Source organism: Sinohyriopsis cumingii, chromosome 17 (genome assembly GCF_028554795.1).
Source record: "Sinohyriopsis cumingii isolate HCF-2022 chromosome 17, ASM2855479v2, whole genome shotgun sequence".
Lineage (NCBI taxonomy): Eukaryota > Metazoa > Mollusca > Bivalvia > Unionida > Unionidae > Sinohyriopsis > Sinohyriopsis cumingii.
The window spans coordinates 7910121-7935545 of record NC_142977.1 but is presented as its reverse complement, the minus strand read 5'-3'; the positions used below and the strand labels follow the sequence as shown (position 1 = coordinate 7935545).

The 25425-nt window shown below is 39.4% G+C and overlaps 1 protein-coding gene across 1 annotated transcript; it reads left to right on the top strand.

Annotated features, from left to right (window-relative positions):
• Nucleotides 1-25215, top strand: LOC149777706 (steroid 17-alpha-hydroxylase/17,20 lyase-like). The gene is made up of 7 exons (XM_089938238.1): nucleotides 1-198; nucleotides 1723-1929; nucleotides 2943-3081; nucleotides 4651-4864; nucleotides 8842-8893; nucleotides 21835-21962; nucleotides 23051-25215. The coding sequence occupies exons 1-7, from the start codon at nucleotides 34-36 to the stop codon at nucleotides 23256-23258; spliced, it is 1113 nt and encodes a 370-aa protein (XP_089794364.1). The 5' UTR covers nucleotides 1-33; the 3' UTR covers nucleotides 23259-25215.
• Nucleotides 25216-25425: the final 210 nt, after the last annotated feature.

The following is a 25425-nucleotide window of genomic DNA, read 5'->3' as shown; positions in this document are numbered from 1 at the left end:
TACGGACAGACAACAACTGAATTAAAAAAGATCATGTACGAAGGTCTGAGCACGCACTGCCAAGGTACCCCGCAGTTTGAGACCATGGCACAGAAGGAACTGCAAAAGCTGATTAAGAATGTAGCAGATCAAAAAGGAAGAGATTTCAACCCAAGCGAGTTTGTGTCCAGCTCTCTGACCAACATCGTACCGATTCTGGTGAACACTCCGTCTCTCTGTTTTTCTCACCTTCTTTACGTATACAACGTATACAGAGATGCCAATTGTTACTGATTTTGGGAAAACTTGGGCTTGAATACTATTTTTAGAATAGGTTTTCTATATGGACGTAATTAGTGAGAAACGTACTTCAATACTACTAGCATAGACGGATACAGTTAATTTAAGATCTCAATATAGAAACAATAGCAAAAGGACATTGGATTAGACTGGTTGGATACTCCTTGTAATGTACGGCACTGCTTTGCCATCAAACTGAACCTTAACGACTTTAGGCAATCCTTGTTTCATTGTAATATGCAGCTTATCGAAAATTCACAAAAGAATATAATTCAATATTTTCACTCAGAAATTGAACATTGTCGTTATCTTTTCATAGTAAAGTAATTACTAAAGATGAACCTTAAGCGAAATATGCTTGGTACTGCAATGGCTGCAACAGGTATCATGGAGAATGATATAAACTTCTGAATTATTAAATATGTTAATAGTAAAGATTTCCTTTGCTAAGTTAGGTGTTTTTGTTAGATTTTGCTGTAAAACAGACCACCTGTTGCCTATTCAATAGGTGATTGGATTGTCTGTATCTTCTATGCTGATTCATTCAGTGTTATTTGATCTTGCGGTAATATTGAAAAATGTACATGTCTCGTGTCATGTTTGCACTAGGCAAGTAGTGATTTCGTTCAACTTACAACAGGGTATTGACAGAACATTTGTTAAATAAAACAATATTTATTTTGACCATTTGAGACTAAGTTTAAGGCACAAAGTTTCTTTTATAACTTTTAATCCAGGATTACGTTAGGATCAAATTTGTAGCGCAAGTTTTCCATGGTTCTTTCAAGTGTTGACATTAAAATCTTTGACAGACGAATCTCCATTTTAGAGCGCGCTGAGCTTAAAATTTTTTCTTCAGGTGGAATCGGATAAAGCAGCTGTACCGGTTATATAAATTGTCTAATAAAAAGCTCAGTTGTAGCTAAACATTTGATTACCTGAACATTTGGTTAACGAAATATTTTGTTAACTAAACATTTGGTTAACTAAACATTTGGTAAGCTTTATATCAATCTCCAGCATTTAAAACACTTGGTTATATTCTTTACATTTTATGACATTTATACGTATCTGTACATATGTTTGCGTATATATTTGCATAAAATATGTATATACGTACATGATTGTAGGCATAGATGTAATACACAAACAAATCATTATGATGTTAATATATATTATATTCTACATACCAGCCTAATTTTTATTCCATTTAGAGAATTCTTGTTAGGCATATTTCTTTTGAAGCTAGGATGAATCTTTTAAGGTAGAACGTTTTTAATTTACTTTCAATCCAGGGTTTCGTTAGTGTAAAATGTTTAACGCAATAGTTGCATGTTTCTTTTAATTGTTGACATTTAAAAATTGGAACCAGATAGGGAATTTACATTGAATCCTATGTGATTGTTTTTGTGCATAATCAACATGATTGAAATGTAAATCCAGTTTTCCGGCTCCGTGATGGACGAAAAAGATGCAGAGGTGATATTGGAATACAACAGGGCCCTCATGGGGTCAGTCGAAGCAGCGAACGATACTATGCTTTGGATGTTCCCGTTTTTACGCTTTTTGCCGGTGGAAGTCGGGCGGAGATACAGACGCACGATGCAAGCTAAAGAAGAACTACTGAAAACATTCTTCCAATCGAACAAGGTGCTTAGAATGTGTTTGGTTTTTATTTCCTCTGGTCAAAGGACAAGCAAGGTTATGGTATAAACCTTCGTTCTGTCACTCATTTCCAGTCGTCCGCCAGTCGGTAAATACGTTTTTCGAACACTATGGCGGTATAATTTCTATTTAAACTTCGGTCAGATTTTATTTACCTACGGCAAGGATTTTATGGGAACAAAAATTAAAATGTACCCATTTACCACGCGCGATTGGATTTTTGTAATCCAGCAGGTGTTACAAATTCTTGAACGTTAAATCAACTCGATGATGCAAGAATGTCTCTTACTATTACCGTTGTTCCTTCTACCCTCGTGATTTTGGTTCTACATACCATTGGAATTAAACTTGGGAATTAAATATAGGCTTTTTCGTTGCGTACATTATTAAGAAGATATTGCTCATATTTATTTCATATGTGTTATTGGTGATTGTATAAATCAAGTCATGACACAAAAAGATTTGTTTGTAGCAGTATATTAGTCATATCGTCATAAATGGTCTTTGAGAGTGACATTGCTTTAGAATTAGCTCAAATATCAAAACAATCACTCTTATTTTCTTGGTTGCTGGTAATTTGTCTTTAGTTGGCTTTTGCAGACTATTGTTCACATTTCTAGTTAAATATAAAAGAGGACTGTAAAGGCTTTCATCCTGTCATTGATTATGGATGCCTTCTGAATCAAGCGACAAAACATCATACCGTCCTTGTTTTGTTGCTGCGTGGACAACGTGAATCTAAAAAATATGAGATGTAATCAGACGGTTTATATTGTGAAGTGTGCCTCATTTGAAGTTATACATTAATAAAATTAAATAAGATAATATATAATAAACGGCATTGCTCTTACTTGTACACATTTGTAAGTGTCGTTTTCTTGCATTCAGATTTATCGTCTACTTCAGGTCATATATTCTTAGACGAGTATATCACTTCAATGTGTTAGAAAAATACTTGTTCAAATCAATAAATACGCACTCTTTAAACATTTTAAAAGGAAACATATGAAGCTGGTCGGGAGCGTGGACTGGTTGACGTCCTCTTGAAGCTCCAATCGCAAGCACAGCTTAATGGAGAAACACAATGGCTGACAGACTCTCATATCAAGGCCATCATCCAGGATGTAATATTTGGTGGTAATGTTCTCAAAGTTTACCCTTCAAAGGATTTTTTTAAAGACAAAACGGGTGGTAAAATAAAATGGATTCTTAACTAGAACTCAAACATTGGGGGACATCACTCTTTTACAGTTTCAGAACAAGTTCCATTTTGGAGAATGAACCGGCCTACAAATTTCAAACTCCCCTGATCAATATCAGTATATGTGGCTTTCTTGGTGGTAGGTGGTGAGCCTGATTACAATACAGGAACACTTCATACTCAAATCAAACTTGATTTGTAGGTGTTGCTGGCAGGCTTGGGCCTGGTTGACATGCACGCAAAGTCAACATAACAAAAGGGCCGTTAAAATGTGGAACATCAATAGCAAAACAACAGGGCCGTTACAATGTAGAACATCAATGTCCAGTTCCTTGTGTAAATTGAGATTTAACCTACTTAAAACGATGAAACATTGTCCTCTCAATGTATGCGTTTGAATGTGGGATCGTATGTTTTGCAAAACTAGCAACAATAATTTAAAATGTTATTGTGTAAAATATGTTCTTGTTGTTGAAATCACAATATATGTAAGGTAATCGAGCATTGCTAGAAAAAGGCCATTTTTTATCAACGTGTTTGGTCCTTTTACCAGTTACTATTCTTGAAAATGAAATTAATCTTATTTCTCTTCTTCGTGAAACCGGGAACAATGAAGAGATCGATTTGTTGCAAATCATTAATTCCACTTTTCTAAATCTCTGTAATAGGCTATGCATACCATTGGTTATGAAGTAAATTGTTTCTAAAAATGCCACCAATGGCATTGCTACAGGCATCTACAAATTTTCCAAAGAAATATTTGTGTATCCGTGATTAACCCCAGCACCATCTGTTTCTTTTGGAATGGAGAAGATTAGTATATTTTTGTTAAAAACAAATTAGCTGTTAGCCTAACCTAATGCATCTGAAAACTGCGTGTTCTCATTAATACAGTTGGTAATATACTTGTATGAAAGAAAAACATTATTGTCGATCACTTATGTACTGGCATAAACGAGAGTACGGGTTATGGATAAACTGGATACTATAAAAAATTTAAACAAAAGATAGATATCGCATCTAGCAATCATAACCGAAGGTATCGGCTTTGTATTGGAGTTGCTTCAACGAAATGAACGGGAGCAAAGATTCCCAAAAATGTTTTAATATTTATATTTGCTTATTGTCTGTCTTGAGAGTCGACGTGGACTCTAATACAAGGGTTGCTGGTTCAATACCCGACCATGCCAGAATTAGTCGGCTCCGGCGTAGTCTCCTTGTGAAAAGCATTCAGCTCTCATTTCTCAATATGATATGGTCAATAATGTGTTGAAATTGCCACTAATAAAGAATCAATCAACCAAACACTGGTTTGGCAAGTTCTATGGATACGTTTAGGTTATCGTTAAATTATCCCCTTCTTCCTTTATCAGTATATTGATTTATCGAGGTCTTTTATACTTGCTTAGGTGCAGGAATATTTCTTAATCTGTTATCACGTACAATGTTGAACAAACAAATACTGTTTTCAGAAAGTTCTAATCAGACAAGTCAGATCTTTTCAGGAATTGGTAGCGTCACATATAGCATCCTCGGCATTGTCCTGCTCCTTCTTCATCACCATGAATGTGTAGATGGTATATATCAAGAAATCGTCAAAGTGGTTGGCTTGGACAGATATCCCAGTCTTCAAGACAGACTTGCCATGTCCTACACAGAGGCAGTAATACTAGAGGCACTGCGCTACATCACACCTGTGCCTATATCCGCTCCTCATCGGTATGTACTTTGGTTTTCTTTAGCCACAGGTCCTCTGTTGGTACCTCATCATACTTTTGGAATAAATGGTGTTGGTTAATTTGTGGTGTCAAAGCAACACTTTGAACAACACATTGTGCTCAGACATGTAGTTTGAAGTGCGTTGCCCAAGGACACCAAACTGCGTGTGTGTGTGTGTGTGTGTGTGTGTGTGTGTGTGTATGTGTGTGCGTGTGTTTTATTTGTGTATGATTTGGATTTTTAACGTAGTTTTAACAATATTTCAGTCATATCGATATGATGTCTGCAGTGTGTCAGTTTTTAGTGATTTCTGGCACTGGGGCATCATACCGAAAAAATGTAGCATGATGTCCTACCAAGTCACATTATCCTGACCCCAGGCCGACCAGTCCTAACACTAACCTCTTAATGCGTAGCGCCAAGCGAGAGAGCTGTGTATAATTCTGCCGGGGATCGAACTCGCCACCTTCTGCATCAGAGGCGGACGCTCTAATCACTAGACCACTGGAGCGGTGACAACAGACTGCAGAGGTTCCAGAATGATCCGATGGTGGGAATCACAGCTCGATGCGGATTAGAAAGCTTGCCCACAACAAGCTGTTCTGCCATCATGTTCAAGAAAAATTGAAAAGTAATTGCCTTTCAACCTAAATCAAACAACAAAACAGATAAATACATGCTACTGTGCAATTGTAGACCAAAGAAATGTTGGGAAAGATTAGACAGTTAAGACATTTATATACTCTAAGCCTTGTTTCGGACTAATTCGTTCATGACCTTCCCAATAGTCGAAATGGCGAGAAAGTAAAAACAACACATGCTACTTTGCAAGAAAAATATGATGCCACAGTCATTGCATTCGTAAAAGAGACCATTGAAAATGGAGGAGTATGTTCTATTGAAACACTAATTGACAAGCGCTAATATTGATACTTGGAATTGATATTGTATATCGGGGTAGGCAAGCAATTCCTTAACTAGAAGCTACAATCAAGGCACATTGGCTGTAGCAGGATTGACCTGATGGGATGCTTGGATCAAATAACAACATAACACAATGGGATGAAAGATGGAAGTTTATGAAATGAATTAACAAAAATATGTGTATACTCTACAAGATTCGTTGATTCTTTCACGCTCTATACACAAGACTCATTCAATTAATTTACACAATCATTCACAAATGGGAACACATAAGCGTGATTCTTATATTTAAAATGAAGGTGAGATTCATACAATCTCGTGTAATGAAAGTGAGATCCAAATAATCTCAGGTAATGAAAGTTACTCAAATTGTACATCAGTTGAAACAACACCATCAATTGAAACAAATATATTCAATTGCAGTCAACAAAACAATTGTACCAAACAGATGATTTTTTATTCATTTATAGTATAGTTCATAGCCACGTATGACACATAAATACTTGTAAAACTTGCAAAGGAAACATTGTGACCTGGCTCACGTGTCCATTGTCAAACCACACAGTTCTCCTGCATTCTTGGGTTGGCCCACACTTGTATTGGTCACACACACCCTTCATGGATCCACCATGCGCAGAAGTTTACAAATCAGCAGTTCCGTTCTTGTATGGCCTTGATGGTCACACCTACTTATATCCCCATACAGACGGCCAGACCGACAGCCTGTTATACCCGCACATACATACGCAAAGACAGCTACATTAAAACCAAACTGGTCATAATAACAGGTACGGAATTAAAATCAATAGAAAGATGCTACTAAATTAAGCTCTTAGTAGCAACTTGTAACATTTCAAACGTTCAGACCGTTTCAAATACTCGTAGTGGTAAAGGCAACATTTCACGCTACGACATTAAAACTTAATATGCTTCATATACGAAATTAAAAGAAAAAACATGTAACACTGAACCCTATGGCAGTAGAACAATAATGTAACACGTACCCCTATGGCTGTAGAACAATAATGTAACATGTACCCCTATGGCTGTAGAACAAAAATGGAGAACTTCACTCTTTGACAAGATCCAAAAGACGAATGCGTCAATCATAAAAGAAACTTGAGAATAAGTATTAGTAAGGGTAAAATACCAGTGTATACTATACTTTTGTGTATATCGCCGCAGGTGATCTACGACGAGATACATGCTAGTTCAGTCGCTTAACTAGAAAAACAATTATCCACCCTATATAATGTTGTGCGCATGTACGACAAAAATAATCGAATCGCTCTAAAGCGAAACCAAGTTTTGTATTGCCTTATTCTGCGACATTCGCCCACGTTTTCTATAACTGATTCCCACCAACTCAACAATGTTTTCCATTTGCATATAACGTCTGCCAATAAGGAAGACAATTCCTTCTATTAAAACTCCTACTCCATGTCATTCAAAATAATGCTTAAAAATGTATATGCTAAAATTATTGAAAGTTGCAACAAAAATACCAGGATAAAATGTATAAAATAGGTGAAATGGAGAGGTAATAAAAACACTTCTTTACAAAAGGGCACGTTGAAATGGAGAGTTAATAAAATACTTTTTTACAAACGGGTACATTGATATCGAAAATTAATGAGAATACTTCTTTACAAACCAGCACATTGAAATGGACAGTTAATAAAATGCTTCTCAAGATATATACTTTGACGGAAGAGAAATCGGTGCATCCAACTTGATGGCAAGGATAGATATCTTGAAAATATGGTCATCTCTGCTCGTTGTTAGTGGATAGTAGTATTGACAGGTTTTCACATAATTGTTTATACCTATACGTTGTTTGTCTTAAATGCAGTTGATGCCAATGCGAACCCTCAGAACCTGACAAATATTATAGCAGATACTTCTCGAGAACGAATACTCATACTGACGTTGAACAAACTAAAAATTAGAACAATTTAGAGTTACTTCTGTAATAAAATTACCCTGATTAATAAGTATTCAATGAATCCCAATATGCTAAGAGAGATTTAGTGTATTATTCCAAATTCAAATACAGTCGGCTCCACTTAAATGCATATCGCTTACTTGCATATATCGCTTAAGTGTATAGCGAAAGCATGGACCCATTTTATATTGCAAATATACTTGAATTCCGCTTAAATGCATACTCCGTTTATATGCATAGCTTGGGTCCGGTCCCGAGGCTATGCATATAAGCGGAGTTGACTGTATTAACAATACGCTAACGTAGTTATGTGTTTCAGCGGTATACAGCTTTGCTTTTATTGTAATGTTACTGCATATGGACACGAGTATGCTAGTGTGAAAAATATTGCAAAAGCACGAGTGCTCAATTAATGTTTGCATTTTAATTTTTAATAGAGCTTGGAGTGTGCTGGTATGAAAAATATTGCAAAAGTACAAGTGCTCAATTAATATTGGAATTTTAATTTTAATAGAGCTTGGAGTGTGATGATGTGAAGAATTTTTAAAATTTAATATTTTTAGTTTTGTTATCTATGATGCGAGACAGTGAAGCACACAAACATAACTTTGCCAGCGCTATCATTTTCGTTTGAAACCATTATACTCCATTATACTCCATTATACTCCATTACTACATATATCGCTCAAATTTTTACTACAGTAGAATTATAATCTAGAAGGTTATACGGTACTGACATATCGAGAACTGTCACTCGCCAATTAAATTTCAATTTATTGACAGTCATTAAGAAGTACTATTCCTAGATTGCAAGTATTCTCAAGACTAGTCTTGACTGTTCTAGAATTTGGTACGCCGATTCGTTATCAATATAGAGTCCATCGATCAATTTTACTTTTACGATGTACATGTACTCACTTTCTTTCTCCATCTTTTTGATAAAAAGGAATCACATATTAATGGTAGTATTTGTTTAGATTACAATTCTATGTGCTAAAGTAGTTAAACAACTCAAACAATGGATGCCGCGATATTGCAGAAAGATCTGTGTAATTTGGATATGGCTTTTAAGTTTGTACAATTTTGTTTCTTTCCTTTTTGTTTTTAGCGCCATGGAAGATGTAGAACTTGAAGGATATACCATACCTAAAGAAGCAAAGGTAACAAATGAAGTATTTTGAAGGCAATTTTATTGGGAATCTGGTATTTGGTAAAGATCAAATAACGACGCCAGCATAATCTGAACAGAACTGTACATTTATTAACATTTGAAATGTTACATTTGTGTTGATGATAATGAAAGCAAAGTGTAAATATTTGCGGTAAGCAAGCTGATCACTTGATAAATACGCAGATAAGAACTAATATATGAAATCCAGAACAGTAAAATATCTTTTTCGTTCTCCGCGTTGTTCGTTTGTAGAAAGGTACATATTGGCAGTGCCAACAGCCTAACTACAATGCAATCAGAATTAAGCAGGCCAATAACTATTTGTGTAGGCACCTTGCGAAATAGTAATCTAGATAACTTGTCAACTACCAGACTAATTTAATGTCTCAGATTAAAGATCGCCATTGACTAATTACTAACTGAGACGGATAAGAGAGACAGACAAACAGACAGAGAGACAGACAGAGAGAGAGAGAGAAGGAGAGAGAGAGAACATTATTGATCCAGCTCATTGTAAAATGGTTAATCACGAATGTAACAAGAAAAAATTTTTCCGTATTGATATAGAAACTTAACTAAATCACCACAATGTGTGTGCTTCACCATAGCGTGCAGCGCCCTGAGTAGTCTGGATATCGTGTTGTTTCTGCACGAATGCAGTTGAGTTATAATTATTTACATAACGAGTGGATCTTTTTTTCCTGATGGTGGAAGGGGGACGAGTCTCCGACTAAATGGGATGTTGCGTTTGTTAATGATGACCCTTGTGGGATGGCTGGGGTTGTGAATGCAGATTCTGGCTGCATATCATAATGGTAACTCTACTCTTCTTAATATTTAAGATGTTTAGCCTGTTAGAATATATAGTTCTTCTTTAGAGGTATTTTGGAGTGTGCCTGTACATATGCGCAGATCTGTAGCTTGAATTATGTCAAAGCGTTTGATAATGGATGGTTTGACGGATGCGTAGACCTGACATCCATAATAAAGTTTGGATCTAATGAAGGCCCTGTAGAGGGTTACTAATGTGTCTTGGTCTGCACCCCATTGTAAACCTTTGATGTGTTTCGGGAGATTAATGTCTTCATTACATTTTAGTACTATTTCGGTGATATGATGATTCCTAGAGAGGAGCTGGTCGAAATACATACCTAACACTTCTGCGACTTTTTCAAATTTGAATAGTTCTCATTGAATGTAAAAGGTTGGGGGTTCTATAATGTACCATTTATGGGGGGGGGGGAGAATAGTACTCCAGTTGATTTTCATTTTGATAGTTTGAACCCCCCGTTTGCCAGCCCATTTGCCGATGTTAGTTAAATTGGCTTGCAGTTCAGTAATTATCTGTTGGCTGCGTGGGTTGCCAGCTTTCTATATGCCACTGTCGTCAGCAAATTGTGATAAATCAATTTTACTGAGGTCAACAGAGCGTTCTATGTTGTTTATCATGATATTAAATAGATTATAGGGGGCTCTAGATAGAATAGTACGTTTGTTGTCTGGCAGCTGCATTCTCTGAATGGACGGACACACTGGTCCTCATTCTCCCAAATCTCTCACGTCTGCCTCCAAGAAGGAATTATTCCTGGCATACCCACGTACATCGCTTCAGCTGGCAGGCCAAACGACGTCATGCGGGGGGTGGGGGGTGATTTTCACACTGCATCACTAGGCGTATGAACGTCTACAGGGAAGTCACCGGCTAGGGCGGAAGGTCTCTACAGATCAACGGCCGAGTGTTCGGGACCAAATCGCACCATATGTACTAGTGGATTGCGGCTGTGGTCAACCAGCTATGGATCGAAATAGCAGGGAAGGCAGATCTCTTCAGTCATGGTTGGCCATCTGCCTAGAAGCGAGAAACTCCGATGTAAAACCTACGGCCTGCGGACCTCGCTGTCACTGTCATGGCTTGCTGTGGCATGGCAGATGAACTCCAGGTTTAAAGGGTGGGGCCAGTTTGCGCAGACTGCACTCCACCTAAATCTCAATTGCTCAGGCATAAAGAACTGTCTACTGTCTACTGTTTACGTTGGACTCTATCAAGCCCTGCAGCGATGGGAAAAGGGCGAAAACGGCTGCTAAAAGATGTCTCTGGGACCGCAGTCCCATTCCTGTATGAAGAGGGGCCTAGAGAAAATGGTCTAACCAAAGCTCGTCTCCTTACCCCCCCCCCACCCCCGTTGGCCTGCTCTGGCAACGGGCATCTTCCAACGCGGTCGGAATTTAACAGAAATAACAAGGCAGGCACCATCTGATTCACATTGTGGCAGAAGACTAAATCTGGCTTGTTGGAACATCAGAACATTGCTAGACTCAACCGACAGAACAGACCAGAACGACGCTCTGCCTTAATCGCACACGAACTCTCTCGCCTTGTTGTCGACTTTGTTGCACTTAGCGAAGTTCGCCTTTCAGAAGAGGGAAATTTGAGAGAACTCTGCGCTGGATACACCCTTTACTGGTCAGGAAAACTAAAAACTGAAAAACGACTTTCAGGAGTCGGTTTCTTGGTCAAGGACACAACCACCACCAAGTTAACAAACCTTCCCACTGGTCGCAACGACCGCATCATGTTCTTGTGTCACTCATTAGGGAACCAACAACACGCCACACTCTTCAGTGTATATGTTCCAACACTCCAGGCAGATCCTTCTGAAAAAGATAAATTCTACGCTGACCTGCGCATACTTATCAATAGCGTTTCAGAGAGAGACCAAATAATCATCCTCGGCGATTTCAATGCCAGAGTGGGCCGAGACTCAGAAGCCTGGAAAGCCGTCCTTGGGAAATATGGTATTTGTGGCTGCAATGAAGATGGGCACCTGCTTCTTGAATTTTGCGCAGAATTACAGCTCACCATCACAAACACCGTATATCAGCAGAAAGACAACCGGAAAACTACATGGATGCATCCTAGATCAAAACACTGGCACCTTATCAATTACATCATAGTACGCCACAGGGACTTAAAAGATGTCCTTCATACCAGAGTGATGCCCAGTGCAGAGTGCCAAACAGATCATCGTCTTGTCCGATGCAAGCTCGACTTCCACTTCAAGTCAAGGCCCTGGCAACAAGGAGGTGCCCCAGAAAGGAAGCTCCAGATCAAAAATCTGTTGTCTGAAGACGTCAAGGCAGATTTTTAAGAGAGCCTGTAGTCTAGGCTTGAGAACTTAATTGTCCGCCAGATCTACCACCGGAAGATATGTGAAATCACATCAAGGCTGCCACTCTGCAAACCTCAGAAGAAATCCTTGGATTCACCACTAAGAAAAACATAGACTGGTTTGACGAAAACAACCAAGAAATCCAAGAACTGCTTGACAAAAGAGATCAGCGTACCAAGCTCATCTCGCACAACCACCCTGTCCACAGAAGAAAGCAGCTTTCGGCCTTATCTGCAGTTCCCTCCAGTGCAGTCTCCGAGACATACAACATGATTGGTGGAAAGAACCCAGCTGTACATCGACAATGTTGACTTCAATGGGTTCTATGAAGCGCTGAAATCAGTGTATGGTCCTTCCTTCCAAATACATAGCCCCCTAAGGAGTACAGATGGCCAAGAGTTACTCACTGACAGGGAATCTATCCTGAACCGCTGGTCAGAACACTTCCGCACCCTCTTCAGCACTAGCCGTGCAGTCCAGGAGGCAGCTATATATCGCATCCCACAACAGCCACCTAAGATGGAACTTGATGCACCCACACTGCAAGAGACTGTAAAAGCCATATAACAAGTGAAGACAGGAAATGCTACATAAAAAGATGGTATCCCACCAGAGATATGGAAGCGAGAAGGCCTAGTAATGCGCACCAAACTCCACGAGTTCCTCGTTTGATACTGAGAGAAAGGGAAACTTCCACAAGACCTCCAAGATGCAGTCATCATCACCTTGTACAAAAACAAGGGGGAAAAGTCTGACTGCTCAAACTACTGTGGGATAACTCTGCTCTCTATTGCAGGCAAAATCCTTGCTAAACAGACTGGTACCCACCATTGTAGAAGAACATGCTCCAGAGAGTCAATGTGGCTTCAGATCCAATAGGGTCACAACTAACATGGATATTCATTCATCAAACAGAGCTGAACGTAGTCCACCAGTTCACCTCCCTGTTCTGTGTGATATCCTTTGATGCCAAGATTGACAAAGAAATAGTCAACAGACTGGCCAAGGCAAACAGCGCCTTCTTCTGACTCTATAAACGAGTCTAGCACAACGCCAGTCTCAACAGAGATACAAATATCAGCGTCTACTGAGCTGTCGTACTGACCACCCTCTTATATGGCGCCGAATCTTGGGTCACCGACAGCCTCCGCACGAGCCCTATTGGCTTTGAAAACTGAAGTTCCACACGAATTTGGCCGGATGTTTTAGGTTGGAAATGTTCCTCGTCGCTGCCTTGGTCTGGGATGAAATCAAAGGCCTACAAGGTGTAACCTTCTGGATAATCCTCGTACGTAATCCGTGACAGGTGTTGGTTCCTGATTGTCCCGTGGCTTCATACAGGGACATGTACGATCTCAAGTAATTTTTCTTCTAGATGGGTGTTTTGACTTCTTTTCCGTACGTCAAGAGATTCTCCAGGTACACTCGGTAAGGTTAAGTATCCATGCTGCTACTGACAAGTTTGCTATTCAAGTGCGAATCCACTCCACTGAACAAGGAATGAGTGAAATTATTGACGGAAGCTACTTTATATTTGTACTTTATATCAGGACCGTCCGCCGATGCGTCGATCAATTTCACTTTTAAGTTAAAAGTAACTGCTAATCAGATCAATGTAATCTTCGGTCTCTTTTGATTTTAAACTTGATGTGAGCTGATCCTGAGTCCTTGACAGAGGAGATGGGATGACATTCGACCCATTGGGAATTTCTCAACGTCATCATCGTGGGTGGCATGGCAAACAGATCTAGTTCCGAAATGGAACAGGCGCAAGACTCTCGGTGCATCATTTTTTCTCTCTGATTTTTAATAATCAAAAACTTATAAGTCTCGAGCAGTTCTTCTTTTTTTAGTCTTTCTAGCTTTGTCAGTGTGAAGTCCTCTGTGGTGTGTTTTAGTCTTCAATTTCTGCCTTGTCCTTGCTGTGGCGTCAGGGATGCAGGAATGCCTGACTTATCAGCATCGAGGTAATTTATAGTAGTTTGTCGTCGACCCCAGATGTCTTTGTCTGTTTGAAACATGACATTTTTGCATGCTATGAAGAAAGTTTCTTTTGGGTTTTGTTTTTCGATGATGACATTTTGGAGAAATTCTTTACCGTGCGTCAACACAGCATCTTTCAAAGCGCGAACCGATGACACAACACACCACAAAGGTTTGGCAGAAAAAGACGATTTGCATTTAAGGCACACGTTATCCACACCACACCCACAAGGGATGCTTTTGTAGATCTTGCAGAGAAGAACTGGGTGGCGGATTGGTCACTTTGGTAGCGTTAGATAAGCTGGTAAGATATCCTTTCCAGCACACTTTAACTTCTTTGACACGTCGTTTTCCCACTTTACGGGTTCTTCGGTCGAGAATGCTTTGATACTCGAGCTCAGATTCTGTGCTGCCATCTGTGGATGTTCATCCAAAATTTCAAAGAAGTTACAATTAAACCTGATGAAACAATTGTCTGTATCCTTAAATTTCATCAGAAGACGACGAGCCATTTTATCATACTAAAGCTTAACATTTTTATGCTCTGCTCGTCATCCTCTTTGGTCAGGCGTTGTAACTCGTGCAAGTAAAACATTCCTTTTAACACCTCCCCGTCCATGTCTTCAAAATTATAGACGGCAAGATACCGTCAACGTGCTCTCCCAGTGACACGAAACAATTCGGTGGTCCATAAGGTAAGTAACTATTGTCGAAAGTGCCTTTGGTTTTGCAAATGCACACACGATCTTTTGAGAGGCACTAAAACCAGTAATCGTCCTTCCATTGGATTTAATGGTCACTTCTGAGATCTTGTAACTCCAGAGGTCCATTTTATCTTCGTTGTCCTTTTTATCTTGCCTTCATGAGTCCTCCCAGCATTGTTCCCAATATTCCTTTCAGCAAGGGTCCTAACCACATGGACAAAATTGCTAAACGTTGTACCAATATATTTTCCTCTTGACGAATGGGTATTTTCTTCTTGACCATTTGGCGAAGAACGTGTAGATGCTTGGCTAAGTGTTCTTTCTGATATTTCTACAAAGGTATCGTGCCTTTCAAGACATTCAAGCAACATCCATACACAGTATCGACGACGTCTTTGGAGGCTGTTTGAATGAGTTGTTGTTGCATGCATGAGGGAGATTTGGACAGGACAGGCAACATGTCCCAATGTTTGGCTAAACGAGGAGGAAGCACTTTTCTTTCCTTTCTTTCTTACCCAGAGAATGGTGTGTCCATCTTTTAGGGGTTATCTTTGGGCTTTGAAATGTACAAAAAAATAATCTCCAACCTATACCGCAGGTCTCTCTTATACTGCAATGCGTCGCCACTGGTTGTCTTTACGTCGTATTAACTTGATGATGTCGTGGAGGGGTTCGCAACGGACTAAATCGGGATATACCTTGCTTGGATAAATCCACTAAACTCTGTAACATGCCCGATCTCTCTTGGATTATGACTTTGTAGTTAGGTACTTTGTGAGCAGCTGCTACTGCAGCTACAGAGGAGGAGGAGGGTGCCACTGCTTGAGGAGACGTCCTTGGTTTCCGTTGTTTCATCAAATGAGGAAGAACCGGTGTCAAATTGGGTTAGGCAGGCATCACCAAAAACGAAGAAGTGGAAGACCCTGAGACTACTGGAGACGCGGTCACCGTCGTTGCAGGTTGTGGTTTGCAAATGTATGGTTGCTTCCTGGTCGAAGGACCTCTCTTACGGGGAGAAGCTTTCTTCTCGGGTCTATTCTGGGGAATTTTTTAAGTGGTCTTTTATTTTACTGCTGTTGTGACCTGGTAATGACACTGTTGCTCGTTTCTTCTTTCGGGTTCGGTTGTTGTTTTTGGGAGTGACATTTTTCTTGGGGACGACTTTGGGGGCATTAGGATCCCATTTTAAGAGGAAACGAATGATGACACCTCTTAGCAAACCGCTACCTCCAGGTTTGAAAATGATTTGCTTTTTACTTTGAGGTCGATGCGGCGACGGCCCAGTTGCATCATGGCTAATTTGTTTATGTCAAAAAAGTGTTTTGTTTCATGAGGAATGTGAAATATTCAGTATTTAACGTGCTGTCCATCGTAAGACTTCTTTGAGGCTGTCTTCTAAGACACGAGCACGTAGTTGTGGATTTGTTACGCGACTGATGCCTTACAACGCACGAATCAAATTGATTGGAAGATGAGACTGAATGGACGTTATGTTGACACTGTGTGAGACAGACCCAAAGTGCTTTAGGTTGTTTATAGATTTTTTTCCTAAGTCGACGACGGAGACGTGTACCCGACAGGCCCTCTCTCTTGGAATTAGTGGTGAAACAGATTCGTACGAAAATGCATATAATCGTGAGTGGTAGGTTTTAAATCCGCGAGTAAATGGGCATGTGGGATTTGAGTGGCTTCGTCGTACACATGAGTCCGTCAAGACGTTCCTAACTGTTGGGTTAAGATTTGCACTTGCCATTTGTCTTTAGGGCTTATAAACAAGACCACGTAATGAGCTTTGAGACTGATGGTGAGATGGGCTTTACTTTGCTGACACAAATGTTGGGTGATGTAAATTATACTGGCATTACGATGATGGTCTTTGCGCGTAACCCACAGCTTAGTTTCTTCTTCGTTTTCTCCTAACATATCGTCGAAGATGACAAGATGGGTTTGACTGGGGTCAGGCACGATCCCGTCCTTTTCGCCAGGAATGCCTTCCACAAACACAGTGAAATCGCCTTGACATTCTCGCAAGAGACTGTACGCCGTTTGCCACACTTTGTAATATCACAAGATCCGTTGAGGCAGACGATCAATCAGATGATGTTTATGGTCGATGGCCATTGCCAATTTGAGTATGCAACAAGGATATAAACAATTGTGGACTATTTTAATGAGCAGTTGCATCGGTTACGTTCTTCCCAATCTTTCCCTGAAATACTCTCCAATCTCCTCTGATAAGTAGCCTGGTGCAAGTCGTTCGCGGTCCGTTAAAAGAAAAACTGATTTTTAGTGTCACGTTCAGGGTAACAGAGGCCCCATTCGTAAAATAAGCAACCCTTAAACTTGTACACGATTTTTGGGTGTTATAAGTCCCAACCAACCACCAAATACGTTCCGATGGTCCTTTAATCTCCTCCGTTACGTGCATGTTGGATCCATTTGTCTTCATTGTTACACAAATAATGAAGCCAGCGTAGGACTTTGACCGAGTATTGATGTCTGACAAAGTTCTTCGTTTGAGGGCTGATGATAGCCAGAGTGTTTTCGGGCATGAATAGTTGGCGGTATACTAAAGAACACGCTTTGCAATGGTGCAGGCATCTTTCCAAGGATCGGTCCCTCAGTGTTCCATGAATAAATCTCAAAATCTTCCACAGCAATGCCGTAAAATGTCCACATCCTAATGACAATACTTTAACATTTCTTCCTGAAAGTCGAAGAGGTCCGAGGCGTGAGTCTGGTACCAGGAGTAGAAAGCTTCTCTTTGTTCGGTACGCATAGTGTTGTGGTTGTAGTTGTGAGCCTTGGGCAAAAGGGGTAGAAGGCAATTTTGATTTGCTTCGTTATTGAAAAAGTGCAGAAAATAACCTTTGGTCATTTCTGTCATTCCAAACGTTTTAGGCATTCGCCTCAAAGGCATGGCCAAGTAATTCATCAAATCGTTAAACTGCACTGGTCCCACTTGCACGGAATGAGTTTGGGTCCGTTCAAAGTCACTTTCGGTCCTTCGGTACTTTGTTCTGTATAGTATCTCAAAAAAAACTGTCCATCGTATCCCGATAAATTTTGAACCATCACCGTGTCATGACGATGACAATCTCCGTAATGTTTTATATACTCTTGGCTCCACGTCTCGTCGATTGGGTCGAAGATCCATTTAGCGAAATCGGCTATCGTGTTCGGTTTCCGAAAGATTTTTTCACGTTCTTCAGTAATCAAGCTGCAGTGATGGAAATGAATAAAGATTGGCTTCTCGTACGCTTGATGAGCAGTAAGTAATTAATAATGTGAATGCTGGTCTCTTGCATTCATTCTAAATCTAAACTGATGATATTTCCTAATTTCGGGTCATCTTCCTTCTCTTGTTTAGAATGGTATTTTCGAATGTAGTTGTTGTTGGTAACAGGTTGGACTGACAAACGTTCGCTGACAAGCAAGGCAATGCACTCGTTCTTGTCCTTCGTCCAGACAGGGTCAAGACGCCAAACATTCCTCACATTTCGATCCACAATATTTGTGTTGATCTCGATTGTTATAGGCATAGTCTCATTTCTCACAGTAATATCTGTATCCCAGGTGTGGGGCGTTACTGGTAATGGCATCGATATGCTCATCACGATAGGCGTGAATGTATTGTCAGTCTTTGAATTATTTCCTCGAAACAACAAGTCCGCGCACTTCTTGAGGATGAACCTTTAAGGTGTAGCGTGGAGCTAAGACGTCTTGAAATTTTTGCGTTTCAGGAATAGCAAAAAGTGTGTCTTTGGATAGCTCATCATGTTGTAAGAATAGTTCTGCATCACTTCTTTGTTTGACTTCTGTTCGATTTTCGAATGATCTCGCAGACACTTTTCCTTTCTACCGAATCGTTCTTGGCGGCATATGTTCGTCCCACCAAGACAGCAATGTATAAACACATCTTGTTCTGAGGATTGTTAATTCAGACGAGAATCTTTCTGGTGCTGCGAAGATCGTCTACCAATAACACCATTTTGTGTCCTGTCCCTTGTGGAAGTGAAACGTGGATCATGAGCAGTGTCGCTTTTTCATCGGTGATATGAAACTTGTTGTTGGATTGTTGCACGTGTTGAATCTTGTCGATAACTTTTGAAGGTGTCATATCTGTTGGGCTGCTAAACTCGATCCGAACGGAGGATTTCAAACTATCACGATGAATGGAAAGTCTCAAGCGATCGTCTTCTCTGGCGTCACATTTTCGTTTCAGTGTGGTTAACAGAGAATCCCATACATCGGCGATGAACTCTTCTGCTTTCTCCAGCAGTATATTGGACTTGAAATATTTAAACTTCACCGTGTGAGTGTAAGCCATGATTCAAAATTTTTTAGATAACATCCTTTCCGTCCCTCGAATATAATACTACTTTTCATGGATTATTGGTGGTGAAGTTTGGTTGAGTGTAGACTCTCTGGGTATGGATTCTGGCTCACTCATGTCATCTTTAAAATCGCTGACATGAATTTGAGTCAAGACTTCAGCTACTGTGCGAGGCGATGAATCCCATTCTGCCTCTTACTTTCTTCTCCTTTCTCGTCGAAATGTTTCATCTTGACTGCAAAAGTGAACTGAATATATTTTGAACGCCATGGGCACCTTGATATCTATGTCAGACCAGTGTTTATATAAAGGGCCAGTGTCTTCCCTCTTAGTATTAATTTCACCCTTAAACCGACCAGAACGATGAAAGAGCCCACACAGATTGAACTTCTCATCAGAGCTTTGCGAGCTGCCATATGAAACGTTTCTTCAGACAAGCCGACGTACTACTCCCCCTCCTTCTGTGATAAAAGTAAAGATACTTACTATTTCTGTAAGAAGAAAGGGCAGGGCTACAGAGTTTCCAGACTGTCAAAAAAGCAAGATAAGTTCCAGAAGAGACAAAAGTCAAGGTACCTGTTATCATTATCAAGAAAACGGACATTGGTCTTCAGAATGCCCTAACAAACAACAGAAGCAAGAGGAAAAGAGGGGTTCGGAACAGAAAGAAGAGGATCCTCCCAAAATGAAGAACCCAAACACGTCGAGAAGGAGAAAAAAGAGATGAAAAGAAGACGAGAAGAAAAAGAGGAAGAATAGGATGAGAAAAAAAGAGAGTGAACAAAGACACAGAAGAAGTCTATAAACTTTTTGAAGTGTTGTGTTGTGAATTGGATTGTAAAATTTGTACCAGAATAGACCAGAACTAAAACGTAAGCGTCTCTTGGTTTTGATTGTTTAGAATATGGGCCTAGACCTTCACTCACACATTCACAATTGTACATCATGGAGCGAGAAAAGTATTTTGAGTTGTAATTGATTTTGGCAAAATTAATAATATCTCTTTTTGATTGAAGTGGGTGGCCCTGAAAAGAACCGTTGGGTATTTAACAAACAAACTCAGGTAGGTAATCTACTTTAACTGCCTTAAGCTTTTTTCCACAGCCAAGACCAACTTCTGGACTTGCTTCTGTGAATGATTCAGCAGAAATTACTAGAGGTGGTATCTCAGGCGTGGTAACAGGATTGGACTGTTTGGCTCGGGAAGGTCATTTTCTCTTGGGTCGTAATAAAGAAGTATGATAGATTTGTTTCAGGCTCCTTAACTCTGCCAAAATATCTAAGAGTATCGTCACCATTTGACTTTCACTGTCCTCTGTTTCTCTTAGACCGTGTTTCTTCTCTGCTGTTCTTCCTGTCGTTTCATTCTTTCCCCTTTTACTTCTCGCTAATGCCGTTGAAGGAGAAAGGTTTGTTCTGCTTCTTTCAGCTGATGTAAAAACATTCTTAAATTCTTATTTCTGCCTCTGTTTGAAACCCTTGACTTGTGGTAAAAAAGGAGACGGTGGCAAAGGTACTGGCATCGGAACAAATTCATGCGAAGAAGAAAGAAAACCGACTAAATACCAATTAAAATCGGTCTCTTTTGAAGCAAGTCTGTGTTGACTTTATTAGCCGATGCTGTATCATCGCTTTTCGTCTTCATGGCCAGTGTACCCCTAACATCGTCTTCTTAGGTACCGTCATGTTTGAAAACTATCGCATGGATCACAGAGCAAAGACGCTAGCACATCTATGCAGGGAATTTGACATCACAGGCAACTCTCTTCGGATTGGAAGACAGACTCAACACTGTGACTGAATTTTGTAACGGATGTTTTGATTGGTGAAAACAAACACTCAATCCGTTTGGATCCGTACTTCCACTATATATAACGGCAGTTCATTTCATTCCCTTCACCTGTTCTGTTCACAAGATGTTGACTAATGTTGAAGCATCTACTCTGGTATCGTTGATGCTGTTCCGTATGACTTACCCATGTATGTCAAATCATCCGGATCACCGATACGGTCGTTTGGAAAAGAAATATGTATGTGGAGAGACATTGTTGTTTGAATAGAGTCCTCATCTACGGTCCAGATGTCAAAAGAAGTTTGATGTAGGCAAGAAGAAGACCCATGCGATGTCCTCTATGTTAACAAAATAATATCAACATAAAAACCAAAGGCTTTTTTCAGGGCCACTCATATGCATCGAAAAAATTTGCTTTCTTGTTTTAATTTTGTTTAGTCTGTTGTATAGATCTTTGTATAATATATAGATGGTCATTCATGTCTGTATGTTGTGTTATATATGTCTATGTCCCGCCAGTCCCGTTCCCGCCAAGCGTTCCATGTATTTTTCCCGCTGTTTGGTCAAATTGATTTCAGCCTCTTGCTACATTGTTACCGATCTTCAGTACCGTGACGTTACCTCACCTGTTCCATTCCTATTGTCCATATACAGTCACTATACTTTCTGTCCCTAAACAGGCCCATTATTTCCATGGTAAAGTCCCATTGTCCCCAAAGTGCCGGTACCCTATTCCCATGTTAAATTCCCATTGTCCCTAATCATGCCCATGACCTTTTCGACTGAGATTTCCATTTTCCCTAAACAGCCTTCTATTACTACTGACCTATATATTATCCTTGACTTAGAGAAATACCTAATGTTAAATACTATATACTATAGCGATGCCATCCAAATTTGTTTCCTTTCATGCGTATTTGAGCACGATTTGTCTTGGTTTCCTAGATAATGATCAACATCTGGACGATTCATCATGATGCATCGATATGGGGCGACCCCTGGGTATTCCGGCCTGAACGTTTCCTTGACGACAACGGTAAACTCTTGCCGGCAGAACATACTCTGAGACAATCGTAAGTTTAGGCTAATCAACACTTAGCGACAGCTCCACGCCTAGGATTCTGATTTTATATAATCTTCTGGCTTTAAGACAATCGTAAGTGTAGATTAATCGACACTTAGCAATAGCTCCACGCCTAGGATTCAGAAATTATATAATCTACAGGTTCGAAGACAATCGCACGTGTAGATTAATCGACACTTAGCAACAGCTCCACTCCTAGGATTATCGTATTATATAATCTACATGCTCTAAGACAATCGTTAAGTGTAGACTAATTGACACTTAGCAACAGCTACACGCCTAGGATTCTGGTTTTATATAATCTTCTGGCTTTAAGAGAATCGTAAGTGTAGATTAGTCGACACTTAGCAACAGCTCCACTCCTAGGATTATCGCATTATATAATTTACAAACTCTAAGACAATCGTAAGTGTAGGTTAATCGACACTTAGCAACAGCTCCACGCCTAGGATTCTGGTTTTATATAATCTTCTGGCTTTAAGACTATCGTAAGTGTAGGTTAATCGACTCTTATCAACAGCTCCACGCCTAGGATTCTGGTTTTATATAATCTTCTGGCTCTAAGACAATCTTAAGTGTAGACTAATCGACATTTAATAACAGTGCCATGCAAACGATTGCTTAAAGGTAATCTCTCAAACCCTTTTCTGAATTTCGCTTTAGTAATTATTCTCTATCCAAAGAACACATGCCGACGATAGAGTATTATCCTTAGATATTCAACAGTGTATGGGAACAGGAATTACTTTTAATTCGTGAGGTGTAAATATACACCACTTTGAACAGATGAGCGTATCTATAAGCTGACTGGCAAATTTGTATTATCGTCTTCTCTACATCTTTAAATACTTTAAGTTACAAACTTGCTTTAATCTACCTTCTATAACGATGAAAGCAAAAACTGTAAATCGCAGCACAAACAAAGCTATACTCCATTAGCTCCAGGAACCATAAAAACAACGTATAAAAAGTTTTCCATTAACATTGAGAGTATATTTTAGGCAATCACCAATTGTATTATGTTTCCGTGTGTTTCAATTTAGAAAATACTTTAATTTTCGTTCGTCCTAATTTTAGACTGATGAATTTTGGAGCCGGACCGGGGAGTTGTGTCGGTGAAGACCTGGCGAGCTCACGGATATTCCTCTACCTGACTACACTTGTACAGAAATTTGACCTACTTCAGCCGGTAGTAGGCAATTTAATTTCGGACGACCCTCGGGCCTTCCTTCCCGGTGGTGTATTGCGACCTCCTGATTACATGATGCGAGCAGTTGCCAGATAAAATTAATAGTTTTCAAGATACCTTGCTTCATTTTGTTTATGAACTATATATGTTTGTCTGTATGTTTATATATCTGCATGTACAAATGTAAAGTCAAACGTTAAATGTATGCCCTCTATGAGACTGACCCGTCAAAAGAATGATAATATTAGATGCTGACATACTATCAAAAGTAGAAAGAAATATTCAATTGTATACCCGCCTATTGCATGAAAAAGGATAATTTGTTACCTGTCAAGCTTATTAATAACAATAATTCTTTTTCTTTTTGTGGGAGTTGTTTGCAAAAAAATTATAAAATCTTGTTTATAAAATAATCGTTATTAAAGGTGCCGCAAAAAATAATGGCATAAAGTTAATCGTTCAATTTCAAAAGTACCTTTTATTGTAGAATTGTTTTAAAACATACAATTTTGCTTGTGGTTTTGAGAGAGTGTGTGTTCGGCACCCCCGGTATACATATCGCAAAAACTCGCGTGAGCTGTATTGCATGCATGTAGATGTTTGAGTTTCATGTTACGTCAATTTTATGTTACGACAACTTTATCGAAAGGCTTCCGTATAAACATCAACATGACGTACACTTTCATGAAGGTTGAATATAATAAAATAATTGGTTAGCCGTTAGGAAAGTGTGCATAAAATGCAAGATACAGGTAAACATACCACATCTGTTAAAGATAGGGACAAACAACATTTTGCGTAAAGCAGTCATTCATGAAATGTGTCAAGCTTTTATTTGGTAGGAAAACATGAATATGGAGTAGAAATAGGCAGACGAAGACAACGAATGGCCAGTATTAACTCTAAACACATACTCAATATAGCATTTAAAAGTGCTATTTATTAAACTCGTTGCATATTTTGTAAAGATCCATATACATGTAACATTTCGTTAGTTCCACTGAGAAATACAAGAAAATTTGGATACTTCCTCTCCCAGGAGCCGGTCAATCATCGGGGTTCCGTGCAAAATGTAAGAAATGTGGATACTTTTTGGTCACCTACCAAGATGAGCAACACTGGATCCCACTGAGGAAAGAAGCAAATGTATGTAAATGGTGGTACACATAAAGACCATCCTTTATCAAACAAGCTGCACCCGATTAATAGCTGGCGGTTCTTTGAACCTCATGAAATGTATATATTATCTTTCTGCACAATTATATGTTCTCAAATTTGTTAATTATTCTTTGTGATTACACTTACTCTATTCCCATGCCAGTATTAGTTTTGAAAAGTCATACAGAAAGTATATGTGTTTGGAATCTAAATTTGTTCAAAGCAGATTGGAGCTCGCAAGTAATCAAATGTCTTCATCTGAAATGACGTGAAGGGAGGAGACTTGGCCCTAAACGTTTCTTGACTTTTTAAAAGTTGTTACCTTATTCCAAGCATTCACATAATACAACAATCTTAGTTTTATGGATTAATCCAATACCAAACTGTTCCTTACACATCAAAAGTCAAATCCTCTTATATCGATCAGCAACTGTTAGAATGTTCCTCTACTTATTTCTGACAGTGACATGCTGTAAAATTACTTGCAAGAAAGAAAGAAGTGACCAATTATGCCCAAGAGTTGTGATCCTGAATTCAAACGTCTAGGGACAAATGTAACTTTTAAATCTTTGTTAGTGACAGTGCTATAAGAAGAACCCGGCACCGAGGACAACCACTCCTTTCAGGACAGGACTGTCATAGAAATTCCTGAAAGACCATTCCGGGAGAACCCATGTGTGAATGTACCCAATGTAGAGACTTTAAGAACATTACACACTGTACCTATGACACCTTGGTTACCAAAAACATGTTGTACAGTGACTTGTTTGTATCCCACTTTGATCGTTTCAATGTGTTTATTATTTCTGTACTTAACCATTTGGCTTTTATGTACTTTTGTCTTTTCGTGTTGTTGCATTTTAAGAAATAAACGTGCCCGGAAAAAGGATAAAAACTCTTGTCTTGTCTGTTTTCGGGACAAAAGTGACATTCCCTGTACTATGGCTACCTCTACTGTCTCTTCTCCCTCCTCCTTTACTTTCAAAGTCATCGACGATCACTTAGATCGTGCCAGTTGAGAGGCCCTATGTCTTCGTCATCCTTTTAACATGTTAAATGCCGGACCTAGTGGTTCAGGCAAAACCGAATTTGTCAAACGTTTGAT